Raw genomic sequence first — 25,475 nt, forward strand, 5'->3', positions numbered from 1 at the left:
CTTCGTTACTGACAGAGCGTGCCTTCCCTGGTTTTGCTGACTGTATTTGGCAGGAGGTACAGTGTGTATTGCTGCAGGTACTTGTGCTTTTCTGCAGATTACTTCAGAAAGGCTGGGAAATAATATTACAGGAATAAGGTAACAGTGAGCAACCTGTTACATCTGAAAATATTGATTACTCTGTGGTCCGGGGCCATGTTTGTTAATGCTTAAATATTCACAACTGTATCTATCCTTTTCAAATTTTGAAATCTGATTTAGCAGATTTATGGAGCATTTGAATTGGGGGATGAAAATTTATGTGATTCACAGGGTACAAGTGTCAGGTAATGGCTAGGATTACTTTGTCATTATCTCAAATACAGTTATTTCTTGCTTCGTTGATACTTATAAGCATGTTTTAACTCCTAGCCTTGTATTGCTTAGCCACAGTTACAATGGCTTTCTTGGTGCCAGAGCTGTGCTGAGGGAAAGCAGTTTCTACAGCTTGTGTGTCTTATAATTTTCATGTTGTTGCTCTCCCCTCATTAGTTTAAGCATCATCAAGCATTCACACTGTTCCAGTAATTTGAACAACTTGCTCTTTTCTTATTTTTAACATTTTGTACCTCCTCTGTTATTGCTAGAATTGCAAAGATAAAACTAGACTTTCTGGTTCCTTTTCACATAAGGAATTTCAATTATGGTTGGTTGAAGCCAATTTTTAACTCTCTGGGTCCCATTAGCTTTTCTCAGTCTCACAATGGACTCATTGTTATCACTTCAGATTCTGCTGCTTCATGTACAATATGCAGATATTGGAAACAGTTACATGTGTAGGCTTGTCAAATCTTTGTTTTCTGTGACTGTGACCTGCCAATGCAGAAGGAATGTCTTGTGTTCACTGAAAAGAAGAAAGCAGAATACATTTGGTAGGAATTCTGTGTGATTAAGAATTACCTTTGCAAGAGCTATGATTAATTTTAAAGTGATTTCTTTATTACTGAGATGTAAACTTCCATAATAATGAAGAAAGAATTCAGTGAGAAAACACAATCTCAGGGTTGTGCAGGATCTAAAAAAAAATAGCTTTTGGTGTGTGCCCTCAAATGAGGAGGGCAAAGTATTTTTTACTACAGATTGGTGCAGTACAAAGGTTACAGGAGGGTGTCTTTTGTCTTTGAAGAGAGGGGAGGCTGCTGTTTGTAGCTGCCAACTGATGCTGTAAATTCCCCTGTGCACCTTTTACTCTTGTCTCATTAGAGACAAATAGGGTCTGACTTTTAAAGCTTTACCATTCAGTTCAGACCTAGTCAGAGACCGAAGTCTGTTCTTCTCTGAAAAATGAGTGGAAGGTGAGGATGCCAAGGGATTGAACTTGGGGGATGTTTGCAGTGTTGCTTCCTCTTTTTTGAAAGTGACTGGGATGATGAGCAGCATAATTAACCTTGAATTTCAAGGGCTGGGCTTCACAAATCAGAGCACTTCTCACTCTAAGGTAAGCTAAAATTTTGACTTTAGGGCACTCTTATGTCATTAGGCCATCATCTGCAACCAGATCGGTAACAGGAGAAAGATTAGGTTGTAAGGAATTACAGCAGCAATGACACTCTTGTGAGCAGTGGGAACTGCATATCAAGAGGAAAAGAAATGAGAAGGAATAAAGGCTGCATATGAGTTGGCATTGCTGTTTTCTAGCTTCAACTATGACTGTGCTTGTTCAGTGAACAGGTGATGAATTAACTGGTCTGTGGGTACAGTTACCTCTGTTATCCCCAGTTTGAGCCTCTCAGCGTTACTATGCATTAGTCTGTGGAAAATAGAAGAGGGTTCTATAATGAAGTGGTGCAAGATCAGAATTTCAGCATATCTTGCTCAGAGCTCTGTTCAAGGAATAAAGCCCTGCTTTGCTCTCCTTCACAGGTATATGAGGCTTTCCCCATAAAAGCTCTCAGCCCAAGAAAAAGTTCCCAAGCCATTTAGTTCATAATCATCTTATTCCCTTAAGGATTTAAGTCCTGTTTGATTGTTAGAAATGAGAGCAGTCAGCCTAGTAATTTTACTCTCTTTAAAATCCCAAATTAACAATGAAAAGAAAGTGTACTTCTAGCTCTTTACCTGATGAAAGCTAAACTTAAGTCAACAGCCTGGAAAAGAGGAGGCCCCAGGGAGACCTCATAGCAGCCTTCCAGCACCTAAAGGAAGCCTACAAGAAAAGTGGGAGAGGGACTTCTTACAAGGGCATATAGTGATAGGACAAAGGGTAATGGCTTTAAACTGAAAGAGGGTAGATTTAGATTAGAGATAAGGAAGAAATTCTTCACCATAATGGTGGGGGGACACTGGAACAGGCTGCCCAGAGAGGTGGTTGATGCCTTTGCTTGATTCCTTGGAACGTTCAAGGCCAGGCTGGATGGGGCTCTGAGCAACCTGGTCTGGAGAAGGTGTCCCTGCCCATGGCAGGAGGATAGAACTAGATGATCTTCAAGGTCCCTTCCAATCCAAACCATTCTGTGATTGGGAACCATGCTGAACCTTATCAAATATGGTGAAATCACTGCCCATTTTAACATCCATAACCAGTATAAATCATTGAGAATAAAAAAAATAATAGTACATGTTATGAAAATCATGCTAATAATTTTCCGTATAACGGCTGTCTTTCCAAAACATATTTGTCCACTTTTGTAATTGCAAGTGGAGTCTTTAAGTGATAACAAAATATAAATTATATTTTTATAATGCAGTATTTTACTGTCCTTTGTATTTTTGTATCAAATAGACGTGTTTTATACAGTCACATTTTCTTTTTAGCTTCCCCAGCACTCATTACCTCATTTAAAACCGTTACTGTTGCTTTGTATATTTCTTACATGAAGACTAATAAACCTTACAAGGCCTGTGGCTTTTAGTGATAGGACTGCAAATAGGTCTATAAATCCAGTAAATTACTTTGGTCCAAAAGAAGAGATCCTGTGTGGTGAGTCTTCATATTAATGAATGTCATATGTAATTATTCCTCTTTGGAATCTGATCATAGTTACAGTGGTTTGCCTGGTTTGTAAACATTTAGATCTAGACTGCTGTAGATACACCAATGTCAAATTTACCTTGAGGTATGTGTATATAAGTTAAAAATAGCTGGAAAATCTCCAGGTGAAATCCCAGCTCCTCTGAAGTTACTGAGAATTTTGGCATTCATTTCAGTGGGAAGAGTTTAATTCCTGTTAAATATAGAGGTCTGATTAACTGGTTGTCATGATGATACAATCTGTGAGATGTCTGTCAAGTTTAGTCTGAAGTTGACCAATGCATTTGATAGATGGGGGGAGTGGGAAGGAACTCAGTTGTGTAAGTCCCATTTTCTTAAACCAGATGTTGCATTCCCCCCCACCCCCATTAGATGCACCATTATGTCAGTTACCCAACAGCTTTATATGCACATCACCAGTTTGCTCTGACATCCATCACCTGAGGTCATTGCTGCTTATGTGGAGCTTTAAATACAGGCAAGAGATGTGAGGAAGAGGACAGGAGGGGCGGAGACATTTTGCAACAAGTTTAACTGCTTATTTAAACTAACAGGGCTTCTTCAGGGTAGGAACTATTGTAGCTATTCTTGCAAACTAGTCTGGATGATGTTGACTTGAATGTGCCTCCCATTTAGAGAAAAGTGTGACAAAACAGAGTGATTTGTTTGTTTACTTTTAAATTTAAAAAGCTTATTGGCTGGTAGCCTCCTGTGAACCCCCTGTTTCTGATTACTGTGGGCTGAATTAGGAGTGGTGTCTGTTGCAGCAACACCTTTCATGTGTGGTCAGCCATCCTGCAGCTTGGGTGAGGAAAGAAGATAATCCACTAATGTTCTCCAAGGCTCTCATTCCACCAGCAAACACCTTCCCCTGTCCTTGCCCACAGATACATTTAGCGTTTGCAGTAAATCTCCCAAGTTGAATGTTGACGCTAAATATCAGCATGGTATTGGCAGGAGTAGGGCATAAATACTGCCTTTTGGGATGATCCAGGCTGCAGGAGTTCTCGCCTGCAGGTCATGAATGAGTAGCAGAAATTACTGTCACCCAACATTTCTCATGCCGACAAACGTAAGAGGGTGTCCAAAGCTGTGAATAGACTCTCCTGGGTAATTGCACCATGAAAAAGATGAGCAACTGCTGTTGGGCATGCAACCTGCTCCATTCAGACCTTCGAAGGAACCTCTGCAAGACGCTGGAGTGCGAGATATCTTCTGCCTGTTCTGATTTATTCAGAGACTTAAATTACAGTCAGCTTCCTAGATCATTTACTGCTCTTTCTGTTGGTTTGGCTTTTGATTATACAAAGTGGTTGTGGGGAGAGAATTCTAAGTAATTAATATTGAAGTGAATTTTTAGAAAGTGGGTGGTTTTGCCTGTAGCTGAACTTTTGTCTCTTGCACAAAACAGTTTATACTCCCATTATTGCAGTGGACATTGTTTCAGCTTTATAGCTAAGGTGGGTGTTGAGTTGCCATAGCTACTGGATATTATGCTGCCTTTATGTGGGCTCCGGAGTGTGTTCCAAGAGGATCTGGTGCAACTTCTAAATAATTAATAGTATCTGGGCAAAAGGAACTAGAATTTTGTTTTGGAGGGTTTTCTTATTGTCCTCTACAGTTACTGCCTGTAAAAATTACAGTAGCCACGATCCTAAGAAGAAGATTCAGTATGACATCTGAAAGACTCTTTCTTTTTTCGTTTTAGTACATTGTTGCATTGTTAAATACAGTTGTCCTCTTTTAAGTAGTATCTTGGATATAAATATTCTAGGCAAGGCTTATAACGTAATCTGTTGTCAATGTCATTGTCCCTTCTGCAGCTTCTCTGTGTGACAGGACTGAGGATGTTCCCTTCCCACAGGGCTTCTCTGCACGCTCCAGAAAATACCAGACTACTTTGATTTTCTTCCCATTTAATAGAGACAGGTCTGTCGATGTGGAGCGGATGAGTGAGCAGATGGATTTTCATGGGTGACTTGGTCGGATCAGTTCATGTTGTCTTATTGGGTGTATATTCTATAATGATGCCTGTTACAAAACACAAAAACATTGCTTCGTGTGCAGGTCTGTGTTATTGCAACTCCCAGCTTGTTAAATACCTGTGAAACCAAAGTCTTCGGAGATGAGAGTAGTCACCTCCATGCCATTTGTGGTGATTTTTCATTCTGAGAAAATGCCGTATTTATGTGCCAAATAGTCCTGGCAGCTCCTGAGGTACTGTCTTTTCCTTCTGAATTGCATCATGTTGTTGATATGTTCAAGTACATAGGCAATGAAGCAGAGTGAGATGTGTCTCAGCGGTCCAGAGATGGAGAATTTCTGCCCAAAGAAGCAAATGGTGTTGTAATGGCACCTCTGCTCTGTAGGGAAAGTTTGGATGCATTTTGGCAAATTTTTGGCAGGGCAGTCTCTGTGCAGGCAGCCTTGTTCCGTTCAGCTGGAGGAAGTGCCAGAGACACTGCAAAGATTTCAGCGTTTGTCACACAGATCTGTATTGCTGCTGAGTTTCAGGCAGCAGTCTTATTTTTCACATTTCCATCTTTTCAGTGACTTACCTCCACCCCCTCCCCAAGGGCAAGGTGAACAGGAATTGCTGCACACAAATCCTCCTCTGAGTGGCTTTGGCTCAGACCGAATCTGCCTTCTAATATGTGCTGCTCTCAGACCTGACACCTGCTGGTAAAAATACCATAAAATGTTCTGGCCAGGACAGAGTGCTCTGCATTAAATCATGATCATGGAGCTTATTGATTTTTTTTTTATTATTCTTTTTTTAGATGCAGAAATCAATATAACCCTTTCTTTTTCTCACCACTAGTGTATTAAATTAGCTTGAAACCTTTTGTGAAGCTGATACAAAACTTAGGGTTGCTACATCTTTAGATTAAAAATATTCTGAAAGTTATAAGGGAGAGGTGAATGTATTTTTTTCTTTTAGATAACTTTGTTAGGAGTGAGCCTATGCTGGAGACAGTAGGAGTATTTCCTTGATGAACTTGTGTTGTGGAACTGGTGTAGAATTTTGTTCACAGTATCTTCTTCTTCTCCCTTTTCATGTTCAGCTGCCTCCCCTTTGCTGTTTTTTGAATGTGGTCTGAAAAAAATCTGACGAGTGGTGCTACCACTAGATAGACCTGTAATCCTATTAGACTTCTCTTTAACAGAAAACCAGAATCTGTTTGGTTTGGGTTTTTGTGGGTTTTTTTGGATGGCTTCTGAATGCCAACAGAATAGCACTTCTTACAAACCCTGTTCTTATTGCCCCATCGTTTTTGTGCCACCCGTCTGACAGCCTGTATTGATTTTGATTGTAGATTTCCTTGAAGGAGTTTTTCAAAGGCTTATGCGCTAAGCAGTACAAACAAGGTGGTTTTCAATTCACACGGGTTTCAGCAAATGGCTCTAATGCCTTGGGAACTCTATAGAATTAATACTCTCCTGAGTGAGAGTTCTTCTTGGGGGTGGAGGATCTAAATATCCCAGTGATCATATTCTTAATACCAATTTAAAAGACTGATTGTATTCTGGAAGTTTTGGGGAACAAATAGGCATTGTGGAAAAAGTATCCAGTTTATCACAACAATTTTAAACCTAGACTGAGGTCTTAGATGGGTTTTTCTGTGTTTTATGATAAAAATGTTCCAACTGCCTGTAAGTGTATAACTTAACACATGCATTATATTGGCTTCTAGTACAAGACCTTGGATGTCTTGAGTTCTTTTGTAAAGATAACCAATCCATAATATATAGGTCTATGAAAGATGTATTTCTATATATAAAATACATCAGTGTTAATAAGCACCTTGCACTTAGCACGTTCTTTTCATGCAGATGATAACCCGTGACAAGAGTCTTGGTAATAATGTGTGTTGTGGGTGGGAGTAGCTGCAGCTGGAAGTGGCTGTGAGGGTCTCCAGGACCTCTGGTCTCACTCCAGAGTAGGCACAAGTACTGTGGCACAGAAGCTCATGAAGTCCCAGGGATGGACCATACTAATCCACGAGAGCTGTGCAAGAAGGTGGCCAGAATGTTTGCCAAGAGCAGTGAAGAAGTGGGCTGAAGAAAAGCAGGATGATGGGGTCCTGGCTGGCAGGAATGGTCAAATGGAGCAGGTGAATGTGGAAAGGGTGGAGGTGTTAGTCAGGGGGCTCTGCGGGGATCAGTGGCTGGGATTGTAAAATTGCACAGGATTCAGATTTGCAGATGACACACATTGATGCTGCATAAATTACGAGGGAATGACTGTCGGCCTGCGCAGCCTGACCCCTAGGAAACATGGATCTGTTTATTGATATAGTTCAATATTTCTGTGGCAGGAGTGCACACAGGCTCTGGAAAGGACAGACAAGGCACATTGTGTGAGTTATTTACCATGCAAATGTGTTGATTTGCAGGAAAGGTACAATCCTGAGGGAGGAGTAAGGGTGTCTACACCAGCGCTGTAGTGGTACCAGAAAACTCCAGTGCTAGGGAAATGCTGAGAGGGTAGGAAAGGAGCCACAAGTTCTGCAGAGATGCCCTGCTGAGAGGCAGGGAGAACTCCTAAAGGAATTTTGTCAGGTTTATCTGCAAGAGTAACAAATGACAACAAACCAATAAGCACCAAAAACCCAAACGAACAAAACAACCACAAAAACCCAAAACAAACAAATAATAAACCCAAAGACAACAAACACACACAAAACCACCAAAAAAACCCCACAAAACAAAACAAATGAACAAAAAATCAACAACAGGAAAAAACCCACAACCAACCAAACAAAAAACCACCAACAAAAAACCACCAAACCAAAACTGAGTATTAGAGAGCTTCTTAATATAGTGGAAATAGGCATGACAAGAACCAGAGACTGTCAAAAGGAAAGCAGCTGAATGAAATGAAGTTGCACACTTTCAGCCAAGATGATGATTAATCATTGGAATGAGTTCTCAAAATAAGGTATTTTCCCAGGCACTGTCTAGTCAAATGTGTTTAACTGGGGTTTGTGAAGAAGTAAAAGGATAAAATGTCTGTGACACATAGGAGGTTGGCCTAGCTGACGTAATTCTCCTTTACAGGCTTAGCTCAGTAACCCTGTGAAAACTTTATAAAGGCAGCATAGTGTGTTTTAACTCACTGAAACTGTAGAATGGCCATTATCTTGACTTGAATGAGGAAATACCCAGCTTGGCTTTTGGATTTAACTGGGAAGAAATTAGTGTTTATGTAGTCTATTAGTACATTATGTAGTACATTAGTACATTTTCATGCTTGCACGAAGGTACATCTGTTCTAAAGCCAAACAAGCATAGAAGTGAGGCATGGCCAAGTGAATCAGCAGCAGACCTGGGAAAAGACCCAGCATCTCCTGGATCCCTGACTGGGACCGACTTGTTCTTTTTTAGGAGGACTCAACTCTCTGAAATCCAGCATGTTCTGCATTCCATATAATTTCTTAACTCCAGAAGGCCACACATAACAACATGAATTAAACCTACAATATCACAAAATGATGTTCTGATGAAAAGCATGAGGTAAACAAAGAAGTTACATTTTAATTGTTTGTTTATATATACATATTTTGATATGTATCTAATTTTACATATATATATACATACACATATTAGTCTCACATTTACCATATGATTTCTGTGTAAATATAAAGGCTTCTGTAATGCAGGTATTTCTCTCCACTGAGGAAGTGCTGTGCTCAGCACTGGCAACACTAACTTACTTAAACTCAGGTAGTGGTTTCTGTTACTGGGAACTCATTGAGATTTTGACGGCACCCCTATTTCTTGATGTCTGAGAACGTAGTGCTCAGGACAGTGAACACATTGGTCTTCTGTTTCCCATGCTGCCAATCCCAAATGCCTATATTCTCTTGAAATGATTCACTTAAATATAAAAGGTTAGTACTTGCCTCTTGATCTTTGGATTGGGACTTAAATGAAGAAAATCCCTTGGTGTCAGCTAAAGCAGCTGGTTCTACAGTATTTATGTGATTTTACAACTGCAGTTCTTATGCACGTAAGGAGCCTGAGTAATAGGGCTTTCTGAGGCTTCAGGTTTTGATTTTATGTTCTTGGCATATGTGCCATTTATATCTAATACCAGACAGATAAGCATGCAGGTGCTGAGCAGGCTTCCTTGGGACATGGAGAAATTAGATCAGCTGCCAAGAAATTTAGATTGCTGATTTTAAACAATAGTGGTTAAGATGTATGGAATGGTGAAAATTTGTGTTTAAAGTTCTTTGTATGAGGTATTTTAAAACTGTATGTTGTGTTTAATGGTTGATTTGGATGCCTCCTTTATTGACTAATGCTGAACAAGTGGCTACAGGATCTGAATGGAGTCAGCCCCAGACTTCCTGCATCCTTGTCCTCACCTGAGACTCCACAGTGTCCCAGTGACAGCAGGATCATTTGCTATGCATTGAACTGAGCCTGTTGATTTATTTCGTATAATAACCTCATGGCCACCTTCACATGTCCAGCGCCATGGCAGTAGAGGGTAGCTGAGATTAATTTGTGAGCTGCAGCACTTGCATGGGAAATTGAGCCCTTGGAAAGTGTTCTTTGTTTTGGCCTACCTAGATTTAGCACTTTGCTTTCTGCTATGATGTCTTATGGATGACTCTTTGCCATTTCTGGAAGAATTGTGTAGAAATGAGTAAAAGAGATGTTGCAGATAGAGGTGTTTATGAGATAAGGGGTGGGGATTTGTTTTTTTTTTTCAAAAGTGACTTGTAATTTGGGTGCCTGCACTGTGAAGCGTCTTGCCACTCAGATGAGAAGCGGTGGTGCTGCTTGTTATGGCACCCTGGTGAGGGGCATTTTATAAAGCAAATCCTGCGGTGGTGCGGGAAATCACGCATGCAGAACTGCTGGCTGCTGTAGCAAACGCTGGCTTCTTGGTGTAGCTGGATCATTCCTCTGAGAGTCACTGAGGACACTCACCTGGGCACGAGCAGGAGCTGCAAAACACGTCCAGCAGATGCCAATGCCGTGGAGAGCGTGTGGAAGTCCATCTGCTGCCTTCCCAATGTCAGATGAGAGCTGCCTCTGGCTGCTGACAGCTCCTTTCTCTCTGGGAACAGGTCGCCCCTGTCCTGCCCAGTTTGACCTGTTGAACAGAGATCTGTATCCTCTGCAGTTTATTGCCTGGCGAAAGACAAAATTTCTTCAATTCCCTGCATTAATTGCATTTGGAATACAGAGTGGCTTAAGCACTTGGCTCAGGGAATGGGTGTTGTGGCAATTGACGGTGATCCACCATGCTATAACCCACAGGTTGTACCGCCTGGGAATTCTACCCCGAACTAGTGCATAGGCAAAATGTGATTAAAGAAAGGCACTTTTTTTGTCTTTATCTGTGGCAGGGTTTTGGGGACTTTCTGTGAAAGAGCTGTTGTGCAATGGTTTTGTAATTGCTGGGGAGGAATAGTTCAGCGTGTGAATTAGTTTCACCAGCAGAAAAAATTGGTGACTGGCTTCTGCAAAGGGAGGCTTAAAATTTATTGTTAAGAAGAAATTAAACTCTGCCTGGATTAAAATTAAGGCTGCACAGATACGGAGGCAGAAGAGACTGAGGTGGTGTCTGCTGAGCCTTGGTCTCACCCTGGCATTAGTTAGAGCTGGAATTTTACCCTGCAGTTACTCAGTCCTGCATTCAGCCTGTCCTCTTGCTGAGTCTTCCCTTCAGACACAGGATGGCTTTTGTTTCACAGGGTATTTCTGGAATCTTGCAACTGTGATGTTTCTGTGCATTTAGGCACGGAAGTGCAAAATATCACCTTTGTTTATTTGGAGATGAATTTAAATTAGATAACTTCCCTCAGCTGCTCACATCTTATTTTTTTTACAGTAACTTTCATTAGTTTGTGCAATTACATTGCCAATAGAAAAAATCATGGTTAGGAGCGTTAGAAGAAATATTAAAAAACCCCAAAGGAATAATGATGTATGAGTCTATAGGCATTTTTAAAAGATATTTGTAAGTTTAAAAAATTATGATAGAAAACTGCATTTGGCTTTCGTGGTATCTGATGATGCTGTCAGTCTTGAAATATTGTACTGTTTCACTGTTCTTCACTATATTTAAGTCTTGTAGCTTTATCACAGAGGAGTAGAAGTAAATATAGTTACTATAGGGCTTAATCTTACTCCATTTGATTTAATCCACATATTCTGACTTTTGTGACAACCTGTTTTCTAACACATCAGCCCTACCCTTCTTTGTCTGCCCTGACCAAAGTAAAAAAAGGTTGTGAATTGCCCTGTTTACAGCTGTGTGAACTGATCACAGTATTGCAGATATTTCTTAAGCATCCGTTAAAGTACGTTACTGTTTTAATAAAAAAAAGGTATTTGACAAAGAGAAACTAATGCTTTTCCAGGTATTCTGTCAAGATAGTGCATAGCTTTGACATCTGTTAAATGTACTACTTGTCACCCTATTTTTATTACACACCAATTCAGAGATTAAGCCATGCTGCAGATTTTTTAAGTTTCAAACTATCGTTTAACTTTGTGTACTACATCAACTGAAGTTTTGTATTTATCTAGTTGCTTCATTTTTTTTTAGCATTGGTAGACCTGTTTCTGCTTTCTGAGATTATTTGGGATTCTTCATTTGCTTGTTTTTAGTTCACCTGTGAGTCTCACATGTTATTGGGTCCAATCAGTACTGTCAGTGTGAAACCTTTAGAGGAGGGGTTACCAGAATGTCCCCCATGAGGTACTGATTAGTGGACACCACAGAGTCTTCACAGAGACTCCCACCTCAATGGGCATCAAGAAACAACTACCTGCTAGACAATGTTGAGCATCAATCAGCCAGCTGAACATCAGCCAGCTGAACATGAGCCAGCAGTGTGCCCAGGTGGGCAAAAAGGCCAACAGCATCCTGGCTTGTATCAGGAATATTCTGGCCAGCAGGACTAGAGAAGTGATAGTGCCACTGTACTCAGCACTGGTGCGGCCACACCTCGAATCCTGTGTTCGGTTTTGGGCCCCTCATCATAAGAAGGACATTGAGGTACCAGAGAGAGTGCAGAGGAGGGTGAGGAAGCTGGTGAGGAGCCTGGAGCACAAGTCTGATGAGGAGTGGCTGAGGGAGCTGAGGCTGTTTAGCCTGGAGAAAAGGAGGCCGAGGGGAGACCTCATTGCTGTCTGCAACTACCTGAAAGGAGGTTGTAGCATGGAGGGTGTTGGTCTCTTCTCCCAAGTAACAAGTGATAGGACAAGAGGAAATGGCCACGAGTTGCATCAGGAGAGGTTTAAACTGGATATTAGGAAAAAATTCTTACTGGAAAGGGTTGTCAGGCACTGTAACAGGCTGCCCAGGGAGGTGGTGGAGTCACCATCCCTGGAGGTGTTTAAGAAGCGTTTAGACGAGGTTCTTAGGCACATTGTTTAGTGCTAGAGTTAGGTTAGGTTATGGTTGGACTCCCTGATCCTGAGGGTCCCTTCCAACTGAAATGATTCTATAATTCTATGACATGTTTGGTTCTGAGGGTATGTGTTAAGAGAAATACATGTCTGTATTCCTGACTTTATTGATTTCATTTTTGGTAAAACGTACCCATCATAATGAAGCTGCTGTCCAAAACTGAGATTTCCCTGCAGATACCTTTCTCACCTGTTCTCTTTCATATCCCCTGTCCCCCTGCTTCACTTCCACACAAACCCTTCCATGAGGGCTGACCTTGCATAGTTAGCAAAATCCCATCCTGACAGAAAAAAAAAACATAGCAGGAAGGTACACAACATGTAGCTTCTGGCATCAATTTTTTGTTTTGTATTTAAGTACCTTTAAGTGGTATTTTTCAAGGAGATGTGATATTTTCTTAGCAGGTTGAAGTTGAAGTTTACCGGAGAGATTCTAAGAAGCTTCCTGGCCTGGGAGACCCCGACATTGACTGGGAAGAGAGCGTCTACTTGAACCTCATCCTGCAGAAGGTAACAGTGATGCTTCTCTAATTTTTGAACACTTGTGGAGTATATAAAGAAAACAGGGCTTTTATTTTGCCTTTCAGAGTCTAAATGAACATAAACAGAGATGTTTATTTTTCAGTGAAGCTGGGCTGAATTTTATGCTCTGTAACAAAATTTTGCAAAATGGAAGGTTTTGTCAAGTTTAATAGTTTTTGTGAGCAAACAGCTCTGTCAGACAAGCAACATTTCTGTTAGAGTTCACAGTATGGGAGCAGCTAAGAAAGGGAACTGCCAAGTGGAAAAGCAGTAAAGGTGTTCTGTATTACACTGAGAGTTTGCTGCTCTTGACATCAGAACTTGAATAAAGCTTCTTTTTATTGTTGGTGGAAACATGAAGCTAGCACAAATTATTTCTTTAATTAACTCCTAGGTTGTTTAGTTATTGCATATGCTACATTGGTGCTTAGGGAAGCTGAACACTACTGTAGTCATTTGAAATCCCTTAAAAGTTTTGTTGATTATGATCTCAGAATGAGGCACTGCTGGCTCATTGCACGCATCCTGGAAAATAAATTGTTTTCATCTCTCTCTCCTTCCTCCCAAAAGTCTCATTGCAGAACTTCTCTGCAGACAGCAGTTTCTGCCTTTATTTGATACTGAACAAAACCAGAATCTGTTTGCTACAGTCAGAATTCAGAAATACTGTTACAGCTGGGTAGAGTGTCCAGAGCTATCGTGCTTGCTCCTTACAAGTTTTCAGTTTGTTTGGCAGGCTATGTTAGTGATTTCTGAGCTCTCTAATGTGGGTCTTGTGTTCACTACTGTTTCTATTTTTCCCTTTTCAAAGGGAGGATATATTTTCCATTTCTGCCTTAAAGTGTGCTTATGTGTGTGTGGCCCAGCTGGCCAGTAAACTAGTGTTAAACAATATTGACAGGAGTTTCTTTACCCATAGGTTGTGCACCTCAGCAAGCATCTGTACAAAAGAATTCAGTATCACTGAGTTAATAAACACAGACCTGAAAATTGTAGGAGGCTCAGTAAAGAGAATAAAGAAAATGGCATTAGCAAAATATTTTACTTTTTAGCTGGACACCTGAAAAAAAAAAGACAGAATGTGTTTTGCTTCATGCACATGAATGTTTTGTCTTTCTGACTCTAAACCTTTATTTCTCTCTCTGGTGCTCTGTTTTAGCTGGATTATGTAGTGACATGTGCTGTGTGCACACGCTCCGATGGAGGAGATATTCACATTCACAAAAAGAAATCTCAGGTGAGATTACTCTGTTATTACTGTGGATAAAAAGTTGGCAACCCATATTACCTAATTCTAAAAACTATCAAAACCCAGGGCAGTTGTTCTCAGTTTGTGCTCTGGCAGATGCCTCCTTGCGAAGCATCTCAAGTCTTTGTCTAGTGACATTTCATGCCAGTCATCTAAATGTGAGATCTAAATGCCCTTTATAGCCCCTCTCAAAAAATTGTAAAGACCTCTGCATGCTTTCAAGATTTATATCTTTGCCTACTGGATTTGGGCAGGAGGAGTGCTGGGGGGGAGCATGCCCAACTGTTAACAAATCTGAGACCTGACTTATGAGAAGCCTTCAGGGTAAATCTGTAATGTACGACTATTAAATAGTAGACAATTTACTGATTACTAAATTTCTTATTGTTTCATGAGATTCTTATTTTCTCAAACTGCTCATTCCTTCCATCTCTACACTGAAGACTTCTTTCACTTGCTTGTGTGCAGCACACAGTTAATGCAGGGTTTAGCATAGTGGAGGAGACTGAATAGTAAGCATAGAGGAGGTAGGAACAGGAAAACCCAGGTTTCTTAGTTTCCAGCAGATCTTGTAACAGCTTCTCCTAGTTGGCAGAGGAGTGGCTGACACGCCAGAAGGCTGTGCTGCCATCCAGCGGGATCTGGACAGGCTGGAGAGTTGGGTGGGGAATAACCTGATGAAATTTAACAAGGGAAAGTGTAGAGTCCTGCATCTGGGCAGGAACAACCCCAGGTTCCAGTATAGGTTGGGAAATTACATATTAGAGAGCAGTGTAGGGGAAAGGGACCTGGGGGTCCCGGTGGATAGCGGGATGACCATGAGCCAGCACTGTGCCCTTGTGGCCAGGAAGGCCAATGGCATCCTGGGATGTATTAGAAGGGGAATGGTTAGTAGATCGAGAGAGGTCCTCCTTCCCCTCTACTCCGCCCTGGTAAGACCCCATCTGGAGTATTGTGTCCAGTTCTGGGCCCCTCAGTTCAAGAAGGACAGGGAACTGCTGGAGAGGGTCCAGCGTAGGGCAACAAAAATGATTAAGGGAGTGGAGCGTCTCCTCTATGAAGAAAGGCTGAGGGAGCTGGGTCTCTTTAGTTTGGAGAAGAGGAGACTAAGGGGGGACCTTATTAATGTCTATAAGTATATAAAAGGTGAGTGCCATGAGGATGGAGCCAGGCTCTTCTCAGTGGCAAACAATGATAGGACAAGGGGTAATGGGATCAAGCTGGAACACAAGAGGTTCCACTTAAATTTGAGAAGAAACTTCTTCTCAGTGAGGGTGCCAGAGCACTGGAACAGGCTGCCCAGGGAAGTTGTGGAGTCTCTTCCAATCCGAAACATACTGTGGTACTGTGAAAAGGCTCTTGTTGCCTTTAAAAGGCTGTTTTTCCCAGACATTTCCATTCCTTTAGCTCATTCAGCTGTTTTTGTGGCTTTTCCTAAAATAAACCAATGCTCTTTAATCCTTTAATTTTGTTTTACCATTTTTAAATGATTGTTGCTTTGCCTACAAACAAAACTAGCAATGCCGATTATTGTAGTTGTAATTTGCATTAATTAGGCACATAATTCCCTTCTGCTGCTGTTGAGACATCACATTACACCACTGATTTAGGCCTTTTATTTCTCATTGCTTTTTTCACTCTTTACTAGTCCAAATTACACCCCCAGTTAACTTCTGCAAAATTCTTTTGAGAAAAATCTGTAAATATTACTTGCAGACTTGAAAACTAGGAAGATGAGGGTGCGGGACCTGCCCTCTCTGCATGTGAGCAGCGTTCAAAATGAGGATGAGATTTTCTGTTCCTCCTTCCTAGAGGCTCCTACTGTGGGACTGTGTATAAATTTTTCTTTGTCTCCCTTTTCTAGGAGAAACTCAGCACACATTAGGACTTTCCTGTACGTATTAGTAACATTTCAACGTCATGAAGTTGATCTGTGGAGAGAAAAAGCAATTCCATATACAATGGAAAGCATATTTGCAGTAGGACATTTCATTGTAACATACACCATTGAGGCTCTTAGTTTTAAATGAACAGAAGCCAACTTTTTTGCATCTATGTTACTTGCCCTTATGGTTCTTGCTTTAGAAAGTGTAAATTATGCTGCCAGTGTGCAGCCAGATATTAAATAGGTAGAAGCCCTATTCAGGCAAAGGACTTGCTGCTCTACTCCAGACTTAGGACAAAGCTACTGTGTTCATACCAGTAGAGTACCTAAGGCACGAAACCAGTGTAAAAAAGGCTGACGTTCCCCTACATTTATTTTTGGACTGCATTGATTATCTGCTGGCTTGACAATGAGACCTCTACAAACTGTGTTTTCACCACATGTGTCTGTCTGGAAATGAGTTTGGATTTTTTTTTGCTTTACATTGGATAGCATGAGAACAAAGACGCCTGGAGGATGTTCTTATTTCAAGTGCTGGTGCAAGTGTCATTTTTGAGGAGTCCTGTTACTTTCTAATGCTGTTTCTTGTCATAAAGCGACCTTTCTTTTTAATTATCTGTATTTAAACATGCATGTAGGCTTCATAAGTACAAATAAGGAAATCAACCATCTCGAGAATATCTAAAATCCTACCCTTCGTCATGTTTTGTGTTGAATAGTTTGTAGCAAGAGTATCACAAGCCTGACAATCCAGGCAGATTCAGAGCTTTCAACACATTCCCAGTGGGCTAAGATTTGACAGGCTTCTTTAATTCAAAGCTTTGTTTGTAAACAAAGGTAGAAGCAAAGCAAGCTACGTGGTATGAATTCTTCTCCCTCTTTACCTGCTCGTTAATCTCATTGGAATCATAAAATCTAAAGCCTTTAGCTATTTAAACATAGGATTTTGGGAGTGAAGAGACCAAAGGAGTTCAGAAACTGTTTCAGAGAGAGAAACATGCAAGAGGAAGCACAGTGAATAGAGAAAGAAACAGAAGCAGAAGAGGAAGATAAGAAATCAAGCACTTGTCCTCCTGAGGGCCATGCTTCCCATTACTGAGTGATGTTGATCTTATTGTGACACTAAGCAAACAATAACAATGAAATTAACTGTACAAGCAAATAGTGTTAAGTCAGCTACTCTGTGGTAACTTTCTTGCTGTGTGTGCTTTTCCTTTGCGGCGCATTGCAGTAACTTAAAGGCAGCTCAAGGTGGTTTTCTCTGCTGATGAAAATATACCTTAGCTGTGCCATAGGATGGTGAGAGGTCAGGCACGCACAGGGACGTTTATTGTGGAGCAACTAGTATTTGATAACTTGCATGTGAAAACTCAAGGATTTCACAAGTGTCATTATTGCAAACCAGGCCGTAATCAAAAACCAGCTCAGCTTTGCCTGCAGGATGTCCAGCATCTCTAGTGTAAGTGAAAATGTTGGCTGACTGAGCAGCATTGGACTGTGCTGTTTTGCTGTTGCTTGCCTTGTATTCAGTGTGTCCATTCCTGAGTACATTTAACTGACAAGATGTTTGTTTTGTTTTGTTTTGGTTTGGTTTTGTTTTTTTCCCATATCTTTTTCAGCAAGTGTTTGCATCTCCTAGCAAACACCCAATGGACAGTAAAGGAGAGGAGTCAAAGATCAGCTATCCAAACATATTCTTCATGATTGACAGTTTTGAAGAGGTGAGTTCCTTGTTGCAGTAGCAAAGTTTTGTCCTATTCTAGTCTTATGTCCTGATTAGCTGTTTTCTTGTACCTCTTGAACACATATTCTTGGCTAATTTGAGGGTTATCTTCCATTAGTTTTTGTTTTATTTGACCATACTATTCCTTTAACGTTTGAAATCTGAGCTTAAAGCTGGGTTTTGGTGTCCATCTTTAGGATGGGCTAGAGCAAGACAGGCTGATGTGAGAGCTGCTTGTTCTTGACACATGATCTACAGTGGGAGCTGCCTGAAGTCTGGTTTTCTGAGGGCCTGGAGTGGAGCTTACAGCTAGCTCCCTGGCTTCCTGCCATTTGCATTGAAACTGCCTTGGGCCCAAGGAGAATCATAGGAATCTGAATGTATTTGAACTTTAACACCTGCAATTTGCCTTGAAATGTTTCATCTTGCATCTTTGGCAGGTTTTCAGTGACATGACTGTGGGAGAAGGAGAAATGGTCTGTGTGGAGCTGGTGGCCAGTGACAAAAGCAACACTTTCCAAGGGGTGATTTTTCAGGGCTCCATTCGCTATGAAGCACTCAAGAAGGTCTATGACAACAGGGTAAGATGCTTCGGAAAGACAGTGTCCTTTGCAACAATGATACTCTGACCGCAGTTTTTCTTTGCTGCTGAGGCTGTTAGCTTTTGGACCATCTGCATCATGGTCTGTCTTTTTTGGCTTTGAAAGTTACCTGAAAGCTAATACTTTTGGCAGACAGCTGGGGGTATTTAGATCAGGATACATTACTCTCGTGTTTGCAAAAAGGAGTGAAGTTGTTAAGTAGTGAAGAGTGTGACACAGGAATGGATCTGAATAGCAGAGTTCTGGGAGTCCATTTTCTTGAAAGCTTGTAGATACTTCTAGTTGCTTCAGAGAAGACATGTTTTGCAGGGAGATCTTAACTTCTGATGACTACCTTGCTATATGTAAAACTTCTTTTTCTTTAGAGTGTTTGGTACTCACAACTATTTCAAAAGACCACTGTAGTTTTACTGCCACAGAAACAAGCTTTCTTTGCTTTCCTACAGAAGCATGGAATGCCAGTGCTTTCAGCTTCCAATTCAGTACTTAGCGTGGAAGTCAAGAGGGTGCAAGAGCCAATAAACTTCTCAAAGAGTTGGTTATGAAGAGAGTCCTGAGAGATTTTTAAGGGACAAACAAAAATAATCCTGGCAATATCTACTGTGACTGTAAATTTAATTTCCCTTTGTTCCTACCCATGTCAGGAGAGGTTCTGAATTAATTCCACTTTTCCCTGTTTTAAATGTGAGTAAATATACTCTTCTAGAAGTTTTGTGAGAGAATATGAAACTGAAATTGTTTATCTGTCACACCATCATCTTACGGCCTCACACAGTCAGCAAGTGGGTAATTAAAATACATGGGAATGTAGAATCACTGAAGACAACTTAAAAGCCCTGCAGTGGAAAGACAAGATTTGATGTGGTAAAGTCACCTCGTAGCCTAGGAATGTCCTGTTTGACCACACAGCTACTTTACATTGTTTTGTTAGATTAAATAAAATTATTAGCTCTTCAAATACTCAATTATGGTTGAAGGCAAAACTTGAAATTTGACCATTCTTTTAACAGAACAGAAGCAGTCTATCTGTGCTTTTTGATGGTTACTTGATTCCAGTTGTGTCTGTATTAATTCTTAGTATAATATGAGTTGTGTTACATGATGAGCATCCTGGCCCTTTCAGGCAATAAACTGCTGAAAGTTGTGATAAACCACTTAAACTTACGGATAAGTCCTACTTACTTCACTTGGCAAAACCATGACTGTTTTCATATTGGTCTGTTCCTTTTTTCAGTTCTCAGTTCAGTTTTCAGTTCAGTTGTGTTAACTGGAAAATTGAGCCCTTCTGTCTGTCTGAGAGGGTTCAAAAGCTGTCAGGGTTTTGCGGTGAGCGATGCGACGCAGGTCAGTTGTGCATGGAGGCTGGTTCTTTATGCTTTGGCCTTGACAGTGTGGGCACACACATGTCCCGATTGATTGCCACGAAGTAGTACCAGAACTGTGCAGTGCGCTTTGCTGGTTTGAAGCATCTGGTGTGCGTCTCTTGCTTTTTGGACTCTAACAAGTGTCCCTGCACAGGCTGCGTGGGGTTGTGCACGTGCCTGCTTGTGCTTTGGTGTGCCACGTTGTGTGGATCCAGATAAAAACCTTTTGTTTTATCTCGGTGTGCCATTGAGTAACTCTGCCTTTTGGATAGCTGAAGGAGTTGATTCCTCTCTGAGCCACTGTTTTTCTATCTGTAAAATTGCTTCCCTTTTGGAGATCACTTCACATTGTGGCTTAAAATGCTTCTTAGGATTGACAGTAATTATGATTATCCACTATGTTTTTGGCTTAGATAAATGCTTTCAGAGATTATTATTTTTTTTTAATATCAGGGTGATATTACATGGTTTTCTCTCATCTTGATGCATTGTAGGTGAGTGTTGCAGCTAAGATGGCTCAAAGAATGTCTTTTGGCTTTTATAAGTATAACAACATGGAGTTTGTGCGGATGAAAGGACCCCAAGGCAAAGGACATGCAGAGATGGCAGTGAGTAGAGTTTCTACTGGTGACACTTCACCGTATGGAACAGAAGAAGATTCAAATCCAGACTCACCAGTGCACGAGAGAGTAAGTAGCAGACAGAAATTCTGACTTGAGGTTAAGCATGAACATGTTTTGTTCCAAAGCCAGTAGATGGACCAAAGCTGGGATTAACTCACATCACAGTTTTGAACTTAAGTTTGCCTGTGTGTATTTTGAACATACTCAGTATATGCAGATGTATTTTTAGCAGTTTCCCTTGACCAAATACTGAATACAGAGATGACTGGATGATTCATACTCTGGAGGAGTGTTTTGTTGAAACAGGAGCAATGTTGATGCCAAGGAAAAGGACGATTCTGCTGGTTTCCTATGAAAATTATTAGATTCCATTTCTGTACAAGATGGGATTTACCTAGAAACATGGAATTTTTGTATTATGTAGATTCCTTGCTGACTCTCACAGGAAAAGGTACTGTTAGGAGATACTGCCACAGATGAATGCTGCCAATGTGAAGCTCATATAATATTGAAACAAAAGTTATAGATCTAGATGCAGTACCATATTAGTCATATGTTTAATTTTAACACAGGTACAGTAAAATAACAGTAGAATCAGTCCGTAGATGCTGATTTCGCCCTTATTCAGGCCTAAGCCTTATTTTCCATTAAGGCATTTTACCTAGTTAATGGGGATTTGGCAACTCATCTTCAAAATAGCTGTACAGGTGTGTCCTGACCTGGGCTGGGTAGTTCCTGATGAATTCTAGTCTGGTTTCCCGTGTAACAGAGCTAACCTGTGTAGTTTAAAGGTTTACAGGACTGCTTCTAAAGGTCTCCATGCAATATGTGTGTTGGGTTGGTTTGTTTATTTGTATGGTGGAGTTTTTGGTTTTTATTTCTGGCTTCCTAAAAGGCAAATGAGCTCCCAACACACAGCTCATTAACTGGATGTGCTTGCTCTCTACAATAGAGATACAACCTGGAGAAATCAGGCCTGGAAGGACTTCCTGATCTTTTGGCTCCAAGACTTCAAATGTCAACTGGAACATGTCAAAATAGATTTGATAATGTGTGATCATTGCTTTTTGCTAATGGTTTTAACAGTGATTTGTGTGTTTCTGGTTTGCCATCCAGGTGTGATATGAAATGGCTACAGAATTAAAAATACAGACAAGCACAAATTACAGATCAAGTGTACTAAAGAGAGGATCAGTTGGGTGGCACAATGCTTCTACTTCTGTTTTTTTTAGTGTTAATGATAGAGAGACGACAGAGTGCTTCTGCAGTGCAATACCAACCTGGCTGTCATCCTTGCTCACAAATCACCTCCCTCCTTACTTGTATGGACAGATATGAGCAATATCAGCTGTCATCTGAGGGAGACTCATGGGATTGTTGAATTAACTGTGTGAAGAAGGAAGGATGAGATAGAAGTTATCCCTATTTTTTTATTTGAAATGAAACTATTAAAATATTTCTAGCAAAACCGATACATAAGCACTGCATTTCCATTCTTTCTGAAATCGGGATGGTTGACTATAATTGTGGTTTACTGGAGAGCACATAATGTTCTGAAGGAGGAGTGTCTCTATAGTTTCATCTCTAACCTGTATTTCGCCATAGACAATTATATTCTTCTGCTTGTTGTCACTTAGACTAACTAAAACATAAGGGGCATCTCAGCTTGTTTTTCTCCATCCTGTGTTGAAATATAATCTACATATGTAGATTTGTAGTTACTTTTGCTTTCTCTGAGAGACTGCAAATAATAAGATGTAGACATTAACACTTCGTGAATACATTTAACTTTTCATCTAGCTATAGCTTTATTCAGCATGACTGTAGATAAGGGTAGCAGCAAACAATCGTTGGAGCTTAAAGAACATTTTTAAAATAAGTACCAAGGCCTCATATATGTTCTGAAATGGTTTGTTTTGTTTTCAGGGAATACTGTTTAATTTAATTGTCTTGATTTTTTTTTTGCACATTGCTTTCAGTACATTGCCTTCACTTTTGTGTTAGCATCTTGGGTTAAGTAATTGCCATGTGACCCTGCTTGGCAGAGACACTGTGACCTTCCACAGTGATCCCGTTTGGCATCCTTCTAAGCAGGGAAACTGCTGCTCTGTGTTTGCCAAAGAAATGAAGATGCACAATTTTAGCATGTCCAGTCCAATGGATTCTTAGGCTATTAAGTCTTCTGAATTTCAACATGCAAAAATGAGATTGTCATTCTTGGTGCCTAAATTATTAATCTTGTTCCTTTGTATGACTATAAATCCTTGTTAAAAGTGATCAGCTGAGGAGAGAGGTTTTTCATTATTCACTTAACCATTGAGAGAGATGATATATCAAAATATTTTCATCTTGATGATTGTCTTGAAGCTGAGATGACTATGATTGACATTCTCCGGCCACTCTGATGAAACTTACAGCTAGGCACCAGTCGTGATTCTGATTTTTATGCATGTGACAGCCTTAAGGCATGTAATTGAGACTGATTATTTCTTACTAGAAGCACAGAACTTTTTAAACAAAACTTTTTCTAGCATTTCCTCTGTTCCCCTTTCAGGTCACTTCTTTCAGCACACCGCCAACCCCAGAACGCAACAATCGCCCGTCTTTTTTCTCCCCATCCCTCAAGAGAAAAGTGCCACGAAATCGAATTGCTGAGATGAAAAAATCCCACTCAGCAAATGACAGTGAGGAATTCTTCAGAGATGATGATGGTGGAGGTGAGAGAAGTAACATCAGCTGAACAGACTTGTCTGGAGAGGGCACAGAGGGATCCTAATGCTGGATTTTCCAAAACATTTGCAGTGTGAAAAAAACGAGCTCCACAGAAAGCGCAATGCCATGCCACTCTGAAAATGGGGTTGTTCACAGGCTTAGCATCTTTTTGAAGACTGGAGAAAAATAATTCCTATGTGTACTTAAAGCTTACCTCCCCTTTTATATAAACCCATTTGAGTGCAACTTGAGCAGGAAAGATCCTCCCCATGTCAGAGATACCACACTCTCAGGTGGAGTTCTCCCAGTAGTCACAGTGTAGTGGGGTAGAGCGTGCTCTCATGGGCAAGTTCTTTGAATTCCCTGATTCGATCCAGAGCTGGGGAAAGTTGGTGAAAAGGTATTTACTTCAACTGGCTTTGAATCAGTTCTGAACCCTCTAAAAAGAAAACCTAACAAATTTGTTTATATAATGGTTTAACGCCTTGTGGAACTCTTCCTTTGAATTCTAGTTACTCAATATGAGACGAGCATCAACATAAAAAAATGAGTCTGATTCAGAATATAGTGTATCAATCTGACCATATTGCAGTTTTGTAAGGTGGGAAACTTGAAAGTGTCAAAGTCGAAACTGCTTCTAATATGATTAAAAACAATTTTGTAGAAAAGCCAAAAAAACCTTAAGTATCTGTTGGCATGCTAATAGATAACACAAAGGTAATTTCCAGATCACAAGTTCGGTTTGTAGTAGCGAAGGTATTGCCCATTAGTGGTACTGGAGCAGCTTAGCTAATGAGAAATTGCACATTAGAAAGCAAGCTTAATTGATAAATTTTAATTCAAATTTTGTGCAACTTATACTGGTTGTAACTAACTCAGGGTTCCTTCAGCACAAACCTTTCCTCATCACTTTCTCCTTAATTTGCCTAGTCAAAGCATCTGTTACTTCAAATGAGAGGTGTTTTAGCGTGTTTTACTAGGCAAGGAGTAGGGCTTGGGTCAGTTACTATGCAGTGTGGGAGAAGGGCAGCTTTCCCAGGTGGAGTCTTGCTTTTGATATCTTTCTCCTGGAGGCTGCACAGGGTAGAATGGAGTTCAAGACATTTATCCAGCACCCCCCATGGGTGTTGGTAGTGTCTGCTCAGTATTGTTTTGCAGGGTCTGATCCTAGCATACTTAATCATAATGATGAACATTCTTATTATTTTCATTTTGTCTTCCTTCTAACCTATTTACAGAAGTGAACAAATTCCAGGTTTTCCAGACATTTCATAGCACGCATATGAAATACCAGGAAGTGTGGTTTCACTTAAAAATGCTTTGACCTTACTGTTTCTGGTCCTAAAAATAAATAGAGAACTATTTTAACAGCTTATGCTAGGAAGCTGAATTTATTCCAATGTGAGATTTCTACATGGAGAAGTAACTAAAATGAGATTTTCTTACAAATTCCAGAAACCTGAGTGTCCTACCAGTGTTTGCTCAGGAACTGCAGTGGTGAATTTTCATATCATGAGTGGGAAAGCTGACTTCAGTTCACCTACTGATGGGTTTTTGTAGAATAATGGTTTACCACTGCTGCCAGCTGCTGATATAATTCATTAATTTCAATGTAAATGCTCTGCTAGGCAAGATCTGAGTGATTAAAAAAAAAATACTAATAATAGTGACCTGCATGTGATTTCTCTAGACAATGACTAGTAGGCTTTTCTTTTTTTTGACTTTCAGAAGCTTTCATTGGGTCTTCCAGTAAAATGCAGGAAGCATAATGACTCTAACCTTACTGTTTTCTACCTTTACAGATCTGCACAATGCAACAAATCTGAGGTCGCGGTCCTTATCTGGAACAGGACGGTCTCTGGTGGGCTCCTGGCTGAAGCTGAACAGAACAGATGAAAACTTTCTACTCTATGCACACTTAACTTACGTCACTTTGCCATTGCATCGAATTTTAACAGGTACATGTTAATTTGTATTATTCATAAACAGGGCATCCTTTGATTCCAAGACAGCCTTCTGCATTGTGGTATTTCACTGTTAAGACAGAGGAACGAGTATTTCTCTGTAGGGAAAATACTGTAGCAGCAAATGCGTAGGAACAAGTGGAATGGTGGCAACCTTTTTGTCTGGCTTTGGGCCAGTTTTGCTCGGTGACAATTCAAACAAGTCGGTAAAATGTTGTAACAAACTTCCAGAAGAACACTAGTTCCTTTAATACTGGAATTCAAGCTTCGTCCATCTCAGGGGTGCAAGGCAACTCATTGTGAGCCCATGAACCCATGTGAGCCACTGACAGCAGTAGTTGTAGCAGAGACCTGTGACTGAGAGGGTAACAGAAAGGCAGCTC

At 40.5% G+C, this 25,475-nt stretch overlaps 1 protein-coding gene across 3 annotated transcripts in view; it reads left to right on the forward strand.

The window, feature by feature from the left end:
- The window catches only part of KIAA0930, a 92,577-nt gene that overhangs the window by 58,800 nt on the left and 8,302 nt on the right, over nucleotides 1-25,475 (forward strand). For 2 of the 3 annotated variants that reach the window (XM_080351928.1, XM_080351930.1), the window contains exons 3-9: nucleotides 12,851-12,958; nucleotides 14,130-14,207; nucleotides 17,724-17,825; nucleotides 18,268-18,408; nucleotides 20,288-20,482; nucleotides 22,971-23,133; nucleotides 24,931-25,086. In XM_080351928.1, the coding sequence (XP_080208054.1) occupies nucleotides 12,851-12,958; nucleotides 14,130-14,207; nucleotides 17,724-17,825; nucleotides 18,268-18,408; nucleotides 20,288-20,482; nucleotides 22,971-23,133; nucleotides 24,931-25,086 (943 nt within the window). The remainder of the gene's footprint in view (nucleotides 1-12,850; nucleotides 12,959-14,129; nucleotides 14,208-17,723; nucleotides 17,826-18,267; nucleotides 18,409-20,287; nucleotides 20,483-22,970; nucleotides 23,134-24,930; nucleotides 25,087-25,475) is intronic. The other variant, XM_080351929.1, reaches the window with a different exon arrangement.

The sequence above is a fragment of the Nesoenas mayeri genome (assembly GCF_963082525.1).
Source record: "Nesoenas mayeri genome assembly, chromosome: 1".
In the NCBI taxonomy this organism is placed as follows: domain Eukaryota; kingdom Metazoa; phylum Chordata; class Aves; order Columbiformes; family Columbidae; genus Nesoenas; species Nesoenas mayeri.